At 33.9% G+C, this 20,054-nt stretch overlaps 3 protein-coding genes and 1 long non-coding RNA gene across 7 annotated transcripts; 2 read left to right on the forward strand and 2 right to left on the reverse strand.

The window, feature by feature from the left end:
- The first annotated feature begins 241 nt into the window (after window positions 1-241).
- On the forward strand, window positions 242-7,549 carry LOC108217541 (phosphoribosylaminoimidazole-succinocarboxamide synthase, chloroplastic). Its single transcript, XM_064091944.1, has 12 exons — window positions 242-626; window positions 1,365-1,466; window positions 1,544-1,673; window positions 3,050-3,142; window positions 3,243-3,331; window positions 3,960-4,040; window positions 6,231-6,320; window positions 6,445-6,534; window positions 6,730-6,780; window positions 6,868-6,914; window positions 7,048-7,105; window positions 7,173-7,549. Exons 1-12 carry the CDS (start codon window positions 312-314, stop codon window positions 7,230-7,232), a joined length of 1,206 nt encoding a protein of 401 aa, XP_063948014.1. The 5' UTR covers window positions 242-311; the 3' UTR covers window positions 7,233-7,549.
- Window positions 7,550-9,057: 1,508 nt separating this feature from the next.
- On the reverse strand, window positions 9,058-11,475 carry LOC108218140 (uncharacterized). Of its 4 annotated transcripts, none has more exons than XR_010291421.1 (6): window positions 11,176-11,475; window positions 11,045-11,096; window positions 10,887-10,949; window positions 10,507-10,608; window positions 10,079-10,147; window positions 9,058-9,331 (listed from the first exon to the last, which is right to left on the reverse strand). It is a non-coding gene; the product is annotated as an uncharacterized LOC108218140 (long non-coding RNA). The 4 variants fall into 4 exon arrangements; XR_010291420.1 differs by having other exon boundaries at window positions 10,507-10,640; XR_010291419.1 differs by having other exon boundaries at window positions 10,887-11,096.
- A 2,136-nt stretch (window positions 11,476-13,611) lies between these two features.
- Window positions 13,612-14,538, reverse strand: LOC108217542 (leucine-rich repeat extensin-like protein 3). The gene has a single exon (XM_017390371.1). The coding sequence runs from the start codon at window positions 14,536-14,538 to the stop codon at window positions 13,612-13,614; it is 927 nt and encodes a 308-aa protein (XP_017245860.1).
- A 2,428-nt stretch (window positions 14,539-16,966) lies between these two features.
- LOC108219544 (protein FATTY ACID EXPORT 2, chloroplastic) lies at window positions 16,967-19,125 on the forward strand. The gene is made up of 2 exons (XM_017393042.2): window positions 16,967-17,094; window positions 18,150-19,125. Exon 2 carries the CDS (start codon window positions 18,162-18,164, stop codon window positions 18,930-18,932), a length of 771 nt encoding a protein of 256 aa, XP_017248531.1. The 5' UTR covers window positions 16,967-17,094; window positions 18,150-18,161; the 3' UTR covers window positions 18,933-19,125.
- The last annotated feature ends 929 nt before the right edge of the window (window positions 19,126-20,054 follow it).

Raw genomic sequence — 20,054 nt, forward strand, 5'->3', positions numbered from 1 at the left:
CGATGCAGGATGATATTGGCTCGACTATACTTTGATCATCTCGATCCCATTCTCGCTGCACGAACAATTATTTTTCAATCTGAATTTTTACATTTCTAAATAAATCTCGGTATATGGAAAAATGCTAATGATTTGTTTTTATACATACAATAAATAATAAATACGTTCCTGACAAAAAATAAATAAATACGTTAATCTTCTGTATGGCATATATAACGGCTCGTTAATCTTCTGTATGGCATATATAACGGCTAACGCCTTAACCCTCGCGTAAGAAGTCAGCCAACACACCAAGACAGAACACAAACTCAATGGCAACTCCAACCACGCCTTTCTCCACAACCTTAAACCCCTCGAAAACCTTAAACCCTAACACTCTCTCATCCTTCCCCCAATCAAATCTCTCAACCTTAAAACCAACAGCCCTCAAATCGAAAAATCTCACAAGAATCTCCGCATCAACAATGTCCAACCAGAATCAGAAAGTGTGTCTCGAATCTTCGAGCAACAAACAGAGGAGAGAACAAGTGATGGAAGCTATTAAGTCTGTTGGTCTGGATAATTGCTTGTCGGAAACTAATCTCCACTTGTCTGTTCCTTCTCTTAAGTCGAAAACTCGAGGCAAGGTATATGTTTGTTTCAATGAATTTGTGTGCAATGTGTTTGATTGAATTTGAATTGTGTTGTGATGAGATGATGATGTGTATGTTTATGCTGCTTGTGTTGCGATTGTTCGATGAAGTTTGATTGTAGCTGCAGTTCTGATTGTAACCTGTATGTGAATTTTGGCTTAACATTGCGTTTATTTGATAAGACTAGATGACAGTGCTCAATTTCTTGTATAAATTTACATTATATAATAAGGATTATACTTTTAGGAGTGGCTGGGAATTGTGAATAATAGGGGATTGTTAATCCCATTAACGAACATAACTTTGGTGTTAGGTATCTAATTAAGCCGAATTTTACTAGAAGAAGAACTAATCTTGGTTCTTATACATTTTATACACACACAAACGAGTTTGTAATGGATTTAATATGTTATAATCATCTGGCAAAAAAAAAATGTTATAATCAGATTTATTTTCCCACATTAAACATGAGAGTAGCTCCATTAATAGGCAGGAGGATTGTTAAGATAAATTCTGTTTGACGTGTTAAATATAAAGTGTAACTTTGGGAAGGGATAAAATGACAAAAATAATACAAATTAGGACTTCCAGAGATATTTGAAAGTAGACAGTGGTGCTAGTAGAATATTAGAAGCCAAGTTAGAATGACAAGCTGCATTTCTTTCTGGATGTAATTAAGCTCGACGCCTAAGATGAAGAAAAAGAAGAAGCTGACCCTGATTGATCTTGTAGGTTCGAGATATTTATGATGCGGGGGATTATCTTGTTTTGGTCACAACAGATCGCCAAAGTGCCTTTGATAGAGTTCTTGCTTCAATTCCCTTCAAAGGCCAGGTAATGCAATTATTGATATACCTAATTTATTTGTATGGTGTTTGAAATCATTTGTGAATAAACACCTGATAAATCAGGTACTCAATGAAGCAAGTTTATGGTGGTTCGGCCAAACTGAACACATAACTCCGAATGCAATAGTATCATCCCCAGATAAGAATGTCTCAATTGCAAAAAAATGTTCAGTTTTTCCTGTTGAGTTTGTTGGTGAGTACTTTATATTAATATCTTATTTTTTGTGTGTTACTTAACATAGATGAATCTGTGCTTGCAAGCTGCTGTGTACCTTCAGTTTGTAGCTCTGATATCCGTTTTGAGTGATTTTTCAATTTTTTGATGATCATCATTTAGCAACTCTTAGATGTGAAAAAAAATAATCAGTTTATGGCTTCTAGGTTTCATGTAATTATGTAAATATATAGTGGCACAATATTGTCAATAATTATTGCAATGTAGTTTGCTCCTGAGCGTTTAAGTGCAATTGTTTTGCTTTGTTTATAAACATTATGAGTAACATTTTATAATTCTGCGTTTTTTAAAAGCACAGGATTGTATGTGTTAGCTGATGAACACATTTCAGTGAAGTTACACTGTTTTTATCTTGTAGCTAATGCTAATGCCGTCTATTCCGAGTATCCAACCATAAGTAATGGCTTGCAAAACGTTTGGCCCCGGCTGATATCAGTTAGCTGAACTGCTGAAGGGGAGCATGAGAATACAGTTGCTCAAGATTCAGTTACACAATTATAATTACAGGGTTTTTTATAGTCTACTACAGAGTTGTTTATAACATATTGGGCTTTAGCGAGTTTCTCTGTAGTGTATCTATCCTTGCCGAAGGTAGTCTTGTTGTACCAATTTTACAATAGCCATGTGCCCATGTCAGTGATGATAGGCAGCTCCTCATCTCCTTCATAACTTTCGAAAGCCTTATCCATCCATTATAGAACCACTAGCTTATGACCTTCAGCCTCTTGTATTTCATCCCTTTGAAAACTTCTCGAGTGCTGCATTTATAAACTAACAGCAATAGAAAAGCTTCCCACACCATTGAGAGTATACAGTAAAGTTGAAGTAGTGGTCTCATTGAACTGGAAAAGGTTGCCTCTACTCTCCTGCTTATGAATTTAGGTACCTTCTCCATTGCTTCTTCGTCTGCTGAAAGAGAACCCCTATTACTAGCAAAATATAATTGTTATAAACACAAGATTCCATGTTGCCGAAATAAAATTAGATAAGCATATTTCTACATGTTTGTGAGATTAGCTGGCAAAGCTTCTGTATAATGGAAAGCTATGATGAATTCGATTGAGCAACTTGCTGCTGTAGTGAATCCATAATGACATGAGATACTCATTAGTTATCTATTTACGCTGATAAGTTTATATCATTGATCTTGTTACTATACCTGAAGCAGTCACATAAGTATTTGTCATATGCATTTGATTATCAATGTGTTAACATCTATTTTTTTTTTTTTTGGGTGTAATTTCACTAAAGTGTGAGTTCTTCTTGTATGGTTCATTAAGTTGTCAACAGTTATTAGTTCTTACATTAGTCAATAAATTGCTGATAATGTGTAGTAAGAGGTTATGTGACTGGAAGTACTGATACATCCTTATGGACGGTATACAAAAACGGCGTGAGGAATTACTGTGGAAATATACTACCAGATGGTACGCTTCATACTCAGTGTCTAGTTTTGCTTATTAACTTATAATAGGATCCAGAACTATTGTTTTAAAGTTTAATGGTATACATTAATATGTATAACAGACTTGGTAAAAAGCCAAAGATTACCAGCAAACATACTTACTCCGACAACTAAGGCTGCAGATCATGATGTGCCCGTAACTCCAGATGAGGTCTTATTTTGTAACACTTTGCGATATTTTATTTCTATATCTTTTTAGTTTCTACTAGTTAATGTTAATTATATATTCTTCACTCTTTATGTCTCTGCTAATAATAAGAAATACATATTGCACTTGGTATTAGAATTTTAGGTAAGAAAACAAACGAAAAAAAGCAAATTTTTGTTCAAGAAATTATATAATTTTTTTATGCGTGTTGTATGCATGTGTTCGTACCTGATATGCAAAAATCAATATACTAAATGGTGATGGGGTGGACCATTAAGAGCTTTAGTTTATATGAAGCAGGTAATTTAGTGCTCAAAGAGGTATCCACTTAATTGCTAAAGTGCTAGAAGGACCAGTCCCTTAGGACCACTTGTGCTCTACATATTTGGAATTTTAAGTGCATTTAGAGTTCCAAATGCGAGTTTTTTTATGGTGATATCTTTGGTCTTCTTTAGATCTTAATATGTTGTGTTTGACGTACTTATGTAAAAGAATACACCACCAACTAGTCAAAAGGCTAATATGAATGCAAATTCTGTTATGATTTGGGATATGCAGATCAGCACATGTTTATTAATTTAACTTTTTTCTTTTTTACTTTGCTGCAAAGAACTGATGAGCTTTATTTTAGATAGTGAAAAGGGGGCTGATGACTCAAGATGAATACGATGAAGCAAGTACAAAAGCACTAAGCTTATTTGAATATGGACAGGTTAGTAGTCTTCTTTTTGTTTTTTTTTGCTATGTTTGTCTGTGCAACTACCGTCTGATTCCTAATAACAAAGGCGTGGAACTTAATATGATAATTTGATAGTCAATTTTTTCAAATATGGCAGACCCTGTTTTCAATGTGTGTTGCACAGTCACTGTTTAGGAGCGTTTGAACTTAGAATTATAGGCTTTACTAATAGAAGCAACTTGGTCATAAGTAATTTGGTTGAGTGGCTTTAGCTCATTTATATTTGAATCTGAAAGTTTAAAATTTTATACAACATGTATAACACAGATTAAAAATACAAGTGGGGTCAAATTACCTATGCTCTTAAATTTTACTTCATGCCTGTTTAGAAGACTATCCAAAAACGGCAACCGGCCGACGGCTAAACAAAAGTAGAGCCATGTCTTCTTTTTTCCTCTTTACAGGTGTTGGCACTTGAATTATTTAGAAATATCGAGATCAGATGTTATAAGAAAATATATTTATTTTACTTAATAATACATATATCAGGCAGTCAAACAATTATATGAAGATTCTTACTCGTTTTATATAAAATCATTATTTTTTCTTTTGATATAGATGAAGGGAATGTACTGAATAATTAATAAATGCTCTAGATTAGATTTGTTTTGTAGAGTAAATATATATAATACCCTGTTATTTTTGAAGTAAAATATACAGGCGCACACCCCTTACCAAAAAGAAAAGCTCTTGTAAGATGCTTTAAGAGTTAAATAAATATACAATCCTTAGAGCATCTCCAACAGTATTGGCTAAAAATGGTTGGCTATATTGAATTTGTAAGACGTTCTGTAAAATTTGCTAACATGTAAGACATTTTGCTCCGATGGCAGTAGCTATATTTAACAAATGGTATGTTATTATTGTATCAAGTTGTTATAAATAGAAGATATTGTTTTAATATGACAATAAATGATGTGGAATCTTGCTACAGGTCTATGGAGGTTGGCCAAATATAGCCATGAGGAGGTTGCCTAAAATTATAGACAACAACAATGTCCCATTGGAGTTGAACTTTTTTTACATGATCTCTTTAATTTTTATTTATAGTATGTATTAATTACTTTTAGCTAAGGGTTTAACAGAGAATCCCCAACTGCATAGAATCCTTAGCTAAAAATAATTAATACATACTATAAATAAAAAATTATAGAGATTGTGTAAAAAAAATCAACTCCAACATGCATACCCCTTGTCTAAAATTTTAGCCAAGCTCCTGGTGTTGGCCATATTTGTAGAACCTCCAGGGACCTGTAAGAAGATTCCACATCATTTGTTACCATGTTCAAGTGATATATTCTATTTATAACAACTTAAAATATTAATAACATACTATCTTTGAAATATAGCTAATCAATATAGCCAGTAAATTGAAGCACAATGTCTTATAGGTTCAATGAATTTCACATAATCAGTGTTTTCAATTATTTTAGCCAACCATTTTAATTAACCCCAATGAAGATGCTCTTAAAACATTGTAAATGTGAGCTGAAAAGCCTATAATTGGCCTGGGGGATAGAAGAGAGGAGTTAGTTTCTGTCCAGGGATTCTCACTAATTCAAGAAACTTTGGAAACAGATTTCCTTATCCAATACACACCGATGTATATAAGCGTACACATAATTAAGAGCCTATGATATAATAGGAAGTGCAAAACAAAAAACAAGAGATTTAAGTCAAGCTAAAACAGCAACCAATGCATTGCTCATGCAGCCAACAAATAGAGACCATACTATAACGTGTTAAAGGCCTCATTGTGCATTGCACTACTAAGGAAGCAAGCAAGACTATTCTTCTGCTGTATGTGGTTTCCAAATGCTGGGCCAGATGTGCTGATCAGATGCATGAGGTTGCATGTACATAGATGGATTGTCCAGCTGAAAAATATGTATATTGAATATGTTATGGGCACTCCTTAACACGTCCATTGTTCTGTTAAACATGCAATTGTGCCAGAGTTTTTGTAATTTTTGGACATACTTTCATTTTGTTGGTAGCCTAGCTAAACTTTTTCAGTTTGAGATTTTACTATTTGTAACACTTTCTCGATTTTCCCTCCCCCTCAACTGTTCAAATCCGCTGAAAAATTAGCATGTGTTTGTGGAGTCAAAAGCACAATAGTCATACTTCCGTCACCTTCATTATCATTGTTACCTGCTGCAGCGTGTAGCATCAGAACATGGTCTCATTCTGGTAGACACGAAATATGAGTTTGGAAAGAGTAGGGATGGTACAGTTATGCTGATTGATGAGGTTTGGCCACTCTCTTGTTTTAGCTGTCCTGGTTTATATCCCTCTCCCTATGCTCATTATACAGAGCATATAGATATAGATACACAAGTTTAATGCTAAGTATATATTTCATGTTCTATATCAGGTTCATACTCCTGACTCAAGCAGATATTGGATTGCTCATTCTTATGAGGAACGCTTCAAAAATGGCCTTGAACCTGAAAATGTTGACAAGGTCTCTTTCCTGTTTCTGTTGATTTGGTTTTACACTAGAAATGTTATTAACTGTATGCAATGCAATGCTTTTCGTTTCTGTCTAATGTCTGTGTCAAATCTTGCATTACCTTTTTAATATATTATCTGTGTGGACCTTGTGGCTGTTCTGCTCCTTTTATAACATGTTAAAATACTGAATACTGAATTGTATCAGGAATTTCTGAGGTTGTGGTTCAAGGATAATTGCAATCCCTATGAGGACGAGGTAAGTTTGACATTGAACTTTTATACCTTGTGCATAACAGTATTAGGTTAATAAGTTTTTTGTTGTTGTTGTTGAAATTATATCCAGGTTCTTCCTGCTGCACCAGAAGAACTTGTTACTGAATTGGCTTGGCGGTATGTGTCTTTAGTTTCTTTATACCTTCAGCACATTAATGCACTCTGTAGATCGGGGCATGTTAATTCAGTTATATATATAGAGAAAGGAAAAATATCTCTCGCTCATTACATATATTATTCCTTATTGCAGATACATTTTCTTGTTTGAGACGATAACAAAATCGAAATTCCAGATACCCATGATTAAGGTAAATCATATTCCAGGCCTCACTTTATTTTTTACATCCAGGGTCCAACATTAGTTTGCTTGTGCAGGAACCAATACATGACAGGATCTCTCGAAATGTTTCACAAGCTCTGTCTTCTCTACAATAGTAGCATCGAACGAAAACTGCTGAATGCATTCAGCACATGTTGTGATAATATTAGTATACAAATGATGAGATACTGCACAGCTGATTGAAGCTGTGCGAAATAATTTACTAGTTCGAGCGGTGAAACTAATTTTTTCAAGTGGCCGAAAGAAATTTTGTTAGGATTTGTTACTTTTTAGCCCTGGTGGGCTAGAAAAGATTAACATTGTGTACTTGGTCATGTTCGCTTGTGTCTGAGATTGGATATTGGAAATGTTCTGCTAAACTTATTTTTCAGGAATAAGGACTTATCTATGAAGAAAAGTATATGAAATTCTACTTTTCTCTAAAGTAAATTATTTTTTGTAACATAATGAATATGAAACACTTTTTAATATTTATATCCAAAAAAATTGTAAAACTATATTACTAAAAAAAAATGAAATGATCCTTCAGGATGGTGAATTATTGGGTGATAGTTGCCGAGATTTTCGGATGATCTTATATTCAATCTCTCTATAATGAATGAACTACGTTATTGGATCTTAGAATCTACAATAATACGATAAATTTAGATCTGTATTCTGTAGTAAAAAATATGAGATCGGATCGGAAAATATATGCAGGTTTAACAGGATCCATTGTCAACCATGAACTGATAAGTGATATCTCATATGTAAATTAGCGAGTTTTAATCAGTGAATTTTTTACTTGAAACAAAAATAATCGTTCTTTCTTAATTCATAAACAAAAATCGTGTCCCTATAATTATATACACACTCGAATCACAAGATGTTGAAAACTACTACCTCCATTGCTATGACAAAAATTAAGAATATTATCATGAGAAACAGGAATATCCTTATACTGCAATTAATTAGTTCTTCATCGTTTGGTTGCAATTTTTTAAACAATCGTTGAATTTGTTTACACGTTAAATTTTGTTGTTATACTTGGACTATTAGGTCTTTAAAAAAACATAAAAACAAAACTTGCATACAAGGAATTGCCTGGATGTTGACTTATGTTAAAAACATCAGTTGACTTCCCTAAATTGAAGTGAAGTGCCAACTAATCCAACCTTTTTGGTCGCAGTTTTTGTAATTATCTTTGAAATTAGTATATATCAACTTGCAATTAAGCAGCAGCTTAGGCACTTAAGTGTCATAAAATTAAAAAAATACTATATTAATAATTGATAATTGATAATATATTTTCAACGAAAAATTGCTGAACAATAAATTTTTTAAAATGAGTCCGTATTTTGCTGAACGGCCTTGTTCCACTTTTGAATGTACATAAGAATTTAGAATTAATTTATTTGATAATATTTTCTTTTGATAATATGATCAATATATATATATAAAGGAGGATGCGGACGTCTCTAGAATTGTTCGATTCAGTCTTCTAATTTTTCTTAAATTTCGGAGAGAAAATATAGTTATAATTCAAAAAATCAGGTTCAAGAATTCTAAAAGTAATACAACTCTTTTCTTATCGAATTCCAAAGATGATACAATTCTTTTCTTATTTAATATTTCTTATTGAATTCTCACTATGCCATAGATGGCTTTCAGCAACATTTCAAAAACGTAGCCAGAGGCCCATAAATTGTTGCAGCAGGCTGAAAATGTGCAATGGCAACGGTTTTGGGCTGTTAGTATTTTCGGCGTTGCCTTAGCCAGCAAAGGCAACAGTTTATGCAACATCTTAATTCCGTTGCTAAAAAGGCACCATTTTGAAAAAAAAATGGGGCCGCCCACATGGGCCAAACTTTTATTTATAATATTTGCAACAGCTTTTAACAAATAATAACAATAAATATAAACCACAACACATTTTATAGCTACAGCAATAATTTTTAAATTATCAAATTGAAAGGTACGGTTTGAATACAGAGATTTCCTTACATTCCAATATCAACATCCAAAATATACATCCCTACTACTAAATGCCAACACTTAACAAGGCATAAATAATCCGAGCATCACAAACAATGCTGCAAGTCTTCCATTCTTGATCTCCTCTACCTTGAGAAGTACAGCCATCAAATGTTCTCTAAAATTCTGCCACCACTATTTACCTTCAAGTCTTTTACTGTCCTTGGAGAAATCCCCCTCTCTACCAAAAGAAAAACATGTTATTTAAGTACTAACGATCTTGAAGTTTAAGAATGACAGCGGAACCTAGTATATCAATATAACCAGAGGAGAATTTATACTCTAGATTACTCGGACCAGAAGGAAATTTATCGATAAGGTAATTGCCTAATTAGTCTCCATAACTCGGACAAATTTTCTCATTTTCTATGACTTTTAAGTAAGCAGTATAAAAATCACAACAAGGATTTTTAGAGTGATAAGTTTTGCATAAAAACAAGAACATATAGTGATATAAAAGAAACGAATGAATAAATTTTGAATCATATAGTGACCTACAAAGAAGCAACAACAAAATTTCAGATACGGTTAGTGGAGTCGAAACATTAGTTGTCTGACAAATATGTAGAAACCAGAACTGCTCTAAATTCTGACAGCCAGTTTGTTTCTTACAAGAACAGAACAAAGGAAGCTGTATACTTTGATATGAAAGTTTAAAAAATCATAAAATCAATGTTTGAAGCTTTGTGTGATAGAAAGAGAGAAAGTGTGGGCAGGAGATTCGCTGACAGCTAATTCCAACAATTACTAAGATTCTAATGTTTAAAATAGAGAATATGTGTGTGTGACCTGGGTTATCTCTTAATTAATTATTAAGTCATGCTAGTTAAATATCTAAAGAGTATACCTGCCCCTGGGTCTAAAGAATCAATAAATTATCAAGATTCTAAGTGAAGAGATGTGTTAGAATGATTAAGAGTAATCTTACTTAGCTTGCAGAGTAGTTTAGGGCTGTCCACTTTGTGCAGTAAATTATATAGGTTCAAGTGTGAAATGCCTACAAAAGAAGAAGACAAGGAAACAAGTTCATCAGGTTCCTCTGTTTTAGCTTACATTGATCCATAAAAAATGACCATACATGACATGACCATCAGGTTCTTCTATATTCATCAGGTTCCTCTGTTTTAGCTTACATTGATCCAAAAAATGGCCATACATGACATGACTACAAGTCTGTCTTTAGAGTTCGTCTTTAGAGTTCACGACAGGAAGATTTTAAGTCTGTAAATATAAGTCTATATCAAGTACCGACCTTCTGAATATGCAATCACACATACATAGATAACATCAAATAGATCCCTTCCATAATCCAGTCACCCAAAGAATTATTAATGTAGTAAGGAGCATGGTAAGTACCTCCCATAGAAGAGCAATCTGATCTTTGGTGGACGAAGCCAATTATTTTCCGTTATAAAAAAATTGCAAAAACCAAAATTCATCCTAGCGTTCTTGTAATGTCTGATCCAATAAATAAACTCCTCAATCTGGAACTTAATCAACACAAAAACAATATACTAAAAGATAGACGGTTGAAAAAGAGTCAAAGTGTCTTAACATACCTCAGAGATAGCACATTCATTTTAAGAATACATAGTAACTTCCCAAATTAAAGTTAACACAATTTATTATTTCAATTAGAAGCATGTAAACATTCAAAAGAAAAGCATGTACATTGCAACTAGAAATATAACACTATTTTAGGAATCCATATAGCACTATTCAAAACTAGAATATACCATTTGAAAGAACCCGAATGGATGCACCAAAGCTCTCCTATAGTGACTTAATATCGTTGTACACTGTTTTACAATCAGGTTAGTAGCGTGTGGAGAAACACCAGTAACTGTACTGAACAAGATGCAATCGAACAAGCTCCATGAAAACTCCAATTTACCTTAATGACAGCTCTACACTAGAAGCCCCAAATTTGGAACCCTAATCACCACCTGAAATATCAAAATAAAAGGTATTTTAAGAGGACAAAGCCCTAATTAATCGCAGAAGTGTAAATGTGTAAAAATTTACCAATTAATCGAAGAAAATGAGTTGAAGCAACAATTTAAAGCTCTAATCACCTGCAAAATCATAAAATAAACAATAACAGCCTTTTAATTGAAGCAACAAAAATGCGTATTCAAATACCAATTCTTCGATTTGTTCTTCGTGAAGAGCTAGAGAGAGAGCCGAGAGAGAGAGCTCGAGAGAGAGTCGAGAGAGAGCGTCCGTCTGTGTGTGTGTTTTTAGCGTCTGTCTGTATGTGTTTTTGTGTTAGAGGGAAACTAAAAGTAATTGGGTTTTTGTTTGGGGGGAGAAGCCCGCTCAACATTTCGCCTTAGTGCTATGTGTTTGTAAGTTTTCTATTTTAATTATTATATTTATCTTATATTATAATATTAAATAAAAGATACGTCAATAAATTTAAAATTTTTATTTCTTTTTTAAAATTTCTAAAATAAAATGTTAATATGAGACAATACTTATTTTGGTCAGCGGTATTTCGATAGTTTGACCATTAAATAGATATACCAAATACATTTTAATTTTTTTAATTTATCCGGGTTTTAATCTAGACTTTCGTTAAAGTAATTTTTTTCTAGATTTTTAGAATTTTACTTATTATAACATTTAAAATATTAATTTAATTAATTTAAAATTCCTATTATAAAATAAAATAAAATAATAAATATAATTTTTTGGCAACATTTCTTAATATATATGGTAACACTTTAGAATATTGTTGTAATAGAGAAGAACAAACATACCTATTGCAACAATTAGCAACGGCAACAACAGGCTAAAACGTTGGGAAAAGTCATCTATGGCGTAGTGTCTAAAGATGAGACAATTATTTTCTTATTTAGTAATCCTAATAGAAATAGGATTATATTTATTCAAACTAACAAAATCATAGATAAAATACAATTTATATTTAAGATTTGTAAGGTAATACGTACAATTGTTATTATCGATTTAGTCTTATAATTTTCTTAAATTTCGAATAGAAAATAAAGGATTGTAAAGATAATAATCATTAAAAAAACTGATAGCAACAAAAATTAGAACCATAAAAGAATAATAATTTTTAACTAATAAATAGGCATCAAAAAATAAAAATAATTAACAAATAAAATAATATATAAAAAATAGGAATCATATATTAATTTTATGATAATGTAAATGGGTCTTGATTAGTATTGTGTTTGACGGGCACGGGAGGCGGCCCAAACTAATTTTTATCTAAATAATAATAAATTTTCTATTAGTATTATGTTTGACAGGAAAGTCGCTAAATTTTTTTTTATAAAAGAATAATAATTTTTAACTAATAAATAGGAATCAAAAAATAAAAATAATTAACAAATAAAATAATATATAAAAAATAGGTATCATATATTGATTTTATGATAATGTAAATGGTTCTTGATTAGTATTTCGTTTGACGGGTACGGGAGGCGGCCCAAACTAATTTTTATCCAAATAATAATAAATTTTCTATTAGTATTATGTTTGACGGTAAAGTCGCTAAAATAATTTTTTATCTATGTTATAATATTTTTTTTTGTTACACAATTCAAAATAATCTTTAATTTTGTCATAATTAGAATAATTTTTATTAGTATTGTGTTTGACAGTAAAACGACTCAAACTAATATCTAAATTATAATGTTTTGTTATAAGTATTGTGTTAGACAAGAGAACGGCTCAAACTAATTTTGATCTAAATTATAATATTTAATTTATCATAAAAATAATAATTATGGATTAATATTGTCTTTGACGGGAGGGGGGTTCGAACTAATTTTATTATTAGTATTGTGTTTGACAGAATGATCACTTAAACAAATTTTTATATCAATTATAATATTTTTTATTTGTGATATGTTTAATGGGAAGATGCCTCAAAATAATTTTTATCCTATTATAATTCTGATTCATATCAAAATTTATCACGGCGCCGCGAAGCGCGGCTTTTTTCACTAGTTTTCGATTATAAGATACTCAGACCCGTATATATTATGATAATTTCTAAACCAAACATTAAGAAAATGACAAAGAAAGACGTATCTGAAACTTTACAACCATAAAGTAGCCGTAGTGGGTAAAATAAGAAAACGATGGTAACATGGCTCGAGAAAAGCGGTGGAAAAAATATGAAATTATTAACGTGCAAATCAATCTTTACAGAACGGATCTTACGTACACCATAACAAAAAAATTAAAAACAAGAAAACAAAGACGATAGTAGGTTGTTTTTTTGGCCTTGTTCGCAGAACAAAGTTGACCTTTCTTGGCAAGCAAGTCAACATTGCTCTCACTTTGAATCTAGTTAGGCCACTCTTCACACAAATTGTAAACTTATTAATGTAACAAATTAAACATGATCACACGAATTGAATTGAAGGGGAATTTGAGGCTGCTTAAACCCTAGCTAATTAAGCGTACGTTACGTACATTGATTGATTAGTCTCCGTAGCTTGCATGGCCGGCGCCGGTGGCTGCGCCACCGGTGGCGAGGTGGTGAGAGGATTCTCCGACTGTGTGGTGGCCGTATCCGGCGGCGGCGGCGGCGGGGATCATGACGGGCTTCTTCTTTTTCTTGGCTAAGCAGAAGAGGCCGAGCGCGAGGAATGCGAGGAAGAATACGCCGCCTAGGGTGGCGCAGACGACAATGACGGTGGTGTGGTTGCTGCCGCCGCCGGAGGGCGGAGGAGTTGAGATGTCTACGCCGGGTGGGAGTGTTGGTGGAAATGGAGTGGGGCCACCTGGTGTGGGCCCGCCTGGCGTGAGGCCACCTGGTGGATAGACAGGTGGATATGCTGAGGGTGGCATAATTGGCCAATTAGGAGGCGCGCCCGTCTCCGGAGGATACGAGTATCCACCGGGAGGCGATGCGCCCGGTGGCTTACTTGAGCCACCGGGAGGCGATGCGCTCGGTGGCTTATGAGGCGTGTATGGAGTCCCGGGAGGTGATGCACCGGGAGGCGATGCAGTAGGTGGCTTATGAGGCGTGTATGGAGTCCCGGGAGGCGATGCAGTTGGTGGCTTATGAGGCGTGTATGGAGGTGATGCACCGGGAGGCGATGCTGTAGGCGGCGAGGCCTTCGGTGGATGAGGATATTCGACAGGCGGTGGAGGAGGAGGTGGCGGCTGATAGTGATGATGTTTTTTAGGAGGCGGAGGTGGTGGAGAAGAGTAATGATAATGTGGAGTTGGCGATGGTGGAGGAGGGCACGGTGGAGGCGGTGGCGGCGAGCTAAACACAAGCGGCGGTGGTGGCGGAGGCGACGAGTAAAGATACTGAGGCACCACCGGTGGCGGAGGCGGTGGCGAAGAGTATGGATAAGCTATGAGCTTCCTATTATAACTCGATGCGCTACCATAACTCATTTTGTGCTACACTGTGAAGAGCTCTTAGTGTTATGTTTAAAAGTTGGTAATATTTGATTATGGAAGTGAAGTTAATATATAAACCCTAAGGGCGGCTTTGAAAGTCCAATTATCCAACTGGAAAGAGAGCAAGTTGAGATAAGAAATAACAGTGATGATCCCTAATGATCCCTACCTAAGTTTAAATTAAGCTCTAATAATCTAATTGCATAATTAATATGTTTGGTTAAAAGACTTTTGACCTCATTCTTAGCCGAAACCAAATTAATTAAGGCGCAAATGTTAGTTAGACACCGCATGCTGTTGTGTATAAATGAATGCACATAGGCTACCTAAACCTAGAATACACATTTTTGCATGTGTGGTCACGTGTTTAAATCATAATTTTTTACTTAAAAACATAATCGTGATGGCTAATTATGGATCCGTGACGTTGCATTCAAACAAATTCTAACGTAAGTAGCTAGCTAGCTGCATCTTCTTGTAACTTGCTTAACTATGTTTGTATGTTGTGCATGAACATTAATGTGCTCTTTCATAGTCTCATACGTCTGTAGATATGTTACAAATTGCATTATATTTTTATTAAATTACCTTTTCTTCAAAATTCTTGGGACATTAGCGTGGATTAATCAAGGCATTATATATCTTTCGCTCTTGCCAGTCGAACTCTGAGCACTGTATCAGCATAAGTTCCGATATTATATTATTAAATTATATTACATTATTAATTTTTCTAAAATGTCAAATGAAAGTTCAAACAATATTTTATATTAGGTCATAGACGGCAACAAACCAAACCCCATTTCCACAATCAAATAATTAAATTACAAACCCGGCAATTGCCCAGCTCTATTATCGTGTTTATAGGACTCGAAAATGTTAAAGGGAAAAACTATCACAAGTTTGTATTTCAATTTACCATTTTCTCGGATATGTAATAATGGTCTCTCTATCTTTTTCAACATTTTAGTCACTTGAAGTTGAAGGGTATAAAAGCATATACCTTTAGATCTTTCTCTTTTGTATAATAAATTTATTTTGTTTAACATTAAAAATATATGTTTGTGTGATAAATTTAAAACTAACTGAAACCAAGATATATGGCCGAATCCAGAATTTAGTTGGGATGCTTTTTCAGTCACTTAATTTTCTACATTTTTCTAATAAAAATTATTCATAAATCATAAGTTATTGTTAATCATTTTATTTTATTATTTTTAATAATTTATAAATTATTAATAAGTTAAAATTATTCAAATTAACAAATTTAATACCCAGCTAACATTAAATCACATAAAATCATAAATTATATTTTTAAATTTAGCCAAACCAGCTTTAAAGATCGTTCTGCTAACCAAACCACAGTACAAATAATCGATCACCTATATAATTAGCTATAGGCGCATCCGTGCTTAATTTCTCATTAAGCTTTACATTATTGTGAATCTGTCAAAACAATGTATAAGACAAGTAGATAGTAGATAGACAACGGAGCATAAGAAGAGCTCCATGTGGTGCCAACTAATGGGCGACTTATGTCTCCCTTTATCATGAATCATTTTTAAATGTCACAGAGCTACACATACAACGTAGTTGCCTAACAATTGTGCAGTTGAAACTTGAAAATGAACTTTCAAGGAATTGTGGTCTGTTCTTCTTTGTCCGCTCGAGGAGCTCACCTTTGCATATTTAAGCCTCAGTTCGGTGGCCTTGTACTATTGTTTGTTTCTCATCCATTTTGTGAAATGTTCACTTATTATGTTAGGAAAAAACAGTTGAATACTAATAAATAAATCAATTATAAAGTGTATGACAAAAAAAAAAATCAATTATAAAGTGAAGCTATATATTTTAGTGTTAGATTCTTCTGAAATTAATTTTGTACTTCAACTATTACCTTCTAACATTACTCTTTTAACTTTGCATTTAAAAAACGTTTGTCAATCTTATTCCAAAAAGTTTCAACAGTTTTGACGTTCGTAAAACGTGTTCAATGAAAAAAAGGCATGCAACTACGAATTATTCATTCGCTAAGGTCGGTTCATTTTGATTCCCAAAAAGAAGTTATTTTTTTAATTTCCAAATTATAGAAATACTTTTATTCAATATAAATTTTATTACGAGTCATAAATCGTAATACCATAAGGCTAATAAATAACACCTCCGTTTTAAAATATAAATTATCTGACTTTTTACCACACAATTCTAATTTTTTTACCGCGTAATTAAAATTATCATAATTAATTTTTTAAATAAAATATTAATTTTTATTTTTATTTTAAAAAAATTCAAAAATAATAATTTTAACAATGAAAATCGTAACACTGTTTTCTTTTTGGACTACTCCTGCAAGCCCGACTACAATATTGGGCTGGATCTTAACATCACTCCATGGACCATGACTTAAACATAAGCCCACGAGGGTGAAGAATAATATTAAATGACAGTTATACACTCGAGCTTGATAATTAGGGGTTAGGGTTTATCTGTAAGTAAAGAAAGCCCACAATCTCAGCTCGATCCTCATCGCATCAACTACTAATCTTATTCACGGTAATCTCCATTTCTTATACATATGATTCATATGTTCTATCTGTATTTACATGTATTAAACAGTTTTTTTGAGTTGATTTTGTATTTAATGGTTCAAATTATAAGATTACAGTTGTGATATTGAGTAATTAGTAATGTGAATTATGAATTGATGGCGAGGCTTTGTTGTGATTAATTGGTGAATGTATTCGAGAAGTAGAAATGAGTTAGAATCGCGAGATCTGTTTGGTTGACTGAAAAAGTTGCTGTAAGCCTGTTATAAATGTAATCGTAAGTTATGATTTATGAATGTGTGATTTCCGTTTGTGATATGATTTTGTTTGTGTCGAGAGTCGAGACGCTCCTGGATTAGATGTATAAAGACTGTTATAATGTATGCACAAAAACTGGTTGATAAGTGATAACATATATAAAACTTCTTATGTATGTTTACTTCCACTCCCGTCAGTCCCTCTCTATGTTCACTTCTGTTCCAAATCAGGAGGCCCGTGATTTATAATTTTATTAGCCAATATAAATTGGAGTTAAAGTTAGTAGTGGCAAGAATGAATTGGAGTCAAAGCTGCTACTTTTCTATAGATCTTTTATAATAAAGGTAATGTTTCTAACTATAGATTTTGTGTTCCCATTAGCAACTGAACATACTTTGCTGAAAGTTCTCCTAGCTCTGTTATCTTTACTCTTAGGGGATGTTAGAAATCATGGGAGTGAACGACCCAGTCATAATCCACCAAGCTAAGCTACATCAATTTAATGCTATACTATAAATGTGCAACATAGATTATGTCGAAGGTGGATTAAACTTTTAAAGCTTAGCTATCAAACTATCAGCCAGTCATTGCTCATGAGGCAGCAAATAGTCCATCTCTAGTTACACGTTTAAATAAACTCCATGAAGACTTATGCATGTGCATTCGTTTTGTGCTTCTCACAAACTTGTTAAGTAGATGGTCAAAAAACTTTGTTATGTATGTACTATATAACCTTATATCTGCTCTCGACCTTGTTATTTTCTTTGCTCATAGCATGTTCTCTGTTTTGGTGTTGTTCTCAAGGCTTGACCCATCATGGTCACCTTGGGAAATATATCGGCTATATCTCAGTCCTCTGTTTTGCTGCCCCAAGTTCAATTCCAAGCTTCTATCCGAGGACGGCCTTTTCTTCCTCGCAACGTGACTTATGCAGGAGCATATACTGATTGTACATCTGTATGTTTCTTGAAGACCAGGTCATACAAACAGTCTCACACAGTTTCTGCTCTAAATCAACAAGAAAAGCGTGCAACTTGGGCAATTAATGCTAGTGTGATCCCTGAATCTAAAGTTCAAACTTCATCTACTGTTAATTCAGCTAGTGAAGGTGTTGGGATTGAACCAGATACAACTGGAGGTGGAGGTGATATTGGCGGTGCAAGCGGAGGTGGTGATAGCGGAGGTGGAGGCAACAACTGGGGTAATAATAACGAAGGTGACGGAGAGTCTGAACAAAGTGGGGATAGCAACAAGAAGATGGCCATGTCCATGTCCCAGAAGTTGACATTGGGTTATGCTGCGCTGGTTGGATTGGGTGGGCTAATGGGCTATGTGAAGAGTGGCAGCCAAAAGTCAATAATCTCTGGAGGAATATCTGCTGCTATACTGTTATTTGTTTACAGTCAGCTGCCCACAAATCCTGTTTTTGCATCATCGGTTGGTTTTGGAATGTCCGCTGCTCTTTTGGGAGTAATGGGTTCTCGTTTCAAGAATTCTGGTAAAATATTTCCAGCTGGTGTTGTGTCCTTGGTGTCCTTTGTTATGACTGGTGGGTACCTTCATGGTATTATGCGCGGCATGCACTGATGCACTGATTATGCTTGAAATTGTGCAGATGGATGTGTAAACTGTACGTAACTTGATGAGTTGCCATGTTTCTGGATGATGTTTCTTTTAGGTCACTGAATAAATGTAATGCTAGCAGTACTATCGATCTCTACATCTGACAAACTTCCTGCGCAAGTATATGTATGATGAATTGGGTTTCTCTTCTTCCCTTTACCTTGTCCACTGGAGTGCCTAAATTTCACAATAATGTCTAGTTGTGTTTCCTACATGCCGGTGGAACCTATCTGCAAGTTTATGTGTTTGTCTACTTTTGCAAGATCATTTCTTCGTCTGTGTTTGCTATTTTGATGGTGTTGTTATGGTGTCCTGCTATTTTCTCATCGGTGGTGGCAACAATGGTGCCAGACAACCATGATTATGACACATACATCCTAGTTCTACACAATTGTCAAGGTAGTAAATATCATATGGACTAGTTACTCCTAAACATATACATAGACTGTTATTTTCATTGAAAGCAGGCGTGACTAAAATTTATTGCGCATCATGATCATATAATATACTTGGAACCTGTAAGATGATGAAACATTACACACCTTTTGGTGCAACAGTTAGCATGCGACTAAGAAATATCTGAATTTGACAGATGACCACAATCTAGGCTCAGTGTTGTTCTGTTCGGGGTCACTTCTGACCAAATTGGAGTTGCAATTGTATACTACTTTGTTTTTTAAGCTAAAAATTATAACGGAATTATAGTTGTTTAAGGTAAAAATTGTAATGGTATTATAGTTGTTTAAAAACCTATCAATTAGGCTGAATATAGTTCGGCTTTGGTTAGAAAATCGGTTAGGAAAGAGTAACTTCCACTCAGGGACGGAGTTATAACGGGAAAGTGAGGTCACTTGCACCCATCAAATTTTATAGAATGTTTATGTTCATTTTATAGAATGTTTATGTTTAGTTTGTTGAAATTTATAGAACTGCAACTTTACCTCACGAGGCGGTGTTCTTTATAGAGAAGGTAGGGATTGGACCCTAGTAACTTTAGTTTGTTTTTTTAAACACAAAAGAACTCCCTGCAAAGCACATAAACTCCCTCTTGCATCGATCTATTTTGGACAACAAAGCCGGTGTAAC

The sequence above is a fragment of the Daucus carota genome, chromosome 4 (assembly GCF_001625215.2).
Source record: "Daucus carota subsp. sativus chromosome 4, DH1 v3.0, whole genome shotgun sequence".
Taxonomy (NCBI): domain Eukaryota; kingdom Viridiplantae; phylum Streptophyta; class Magnoliopsida; order Apiales; family Apiaceae; genus Daucus; species Daucus carota.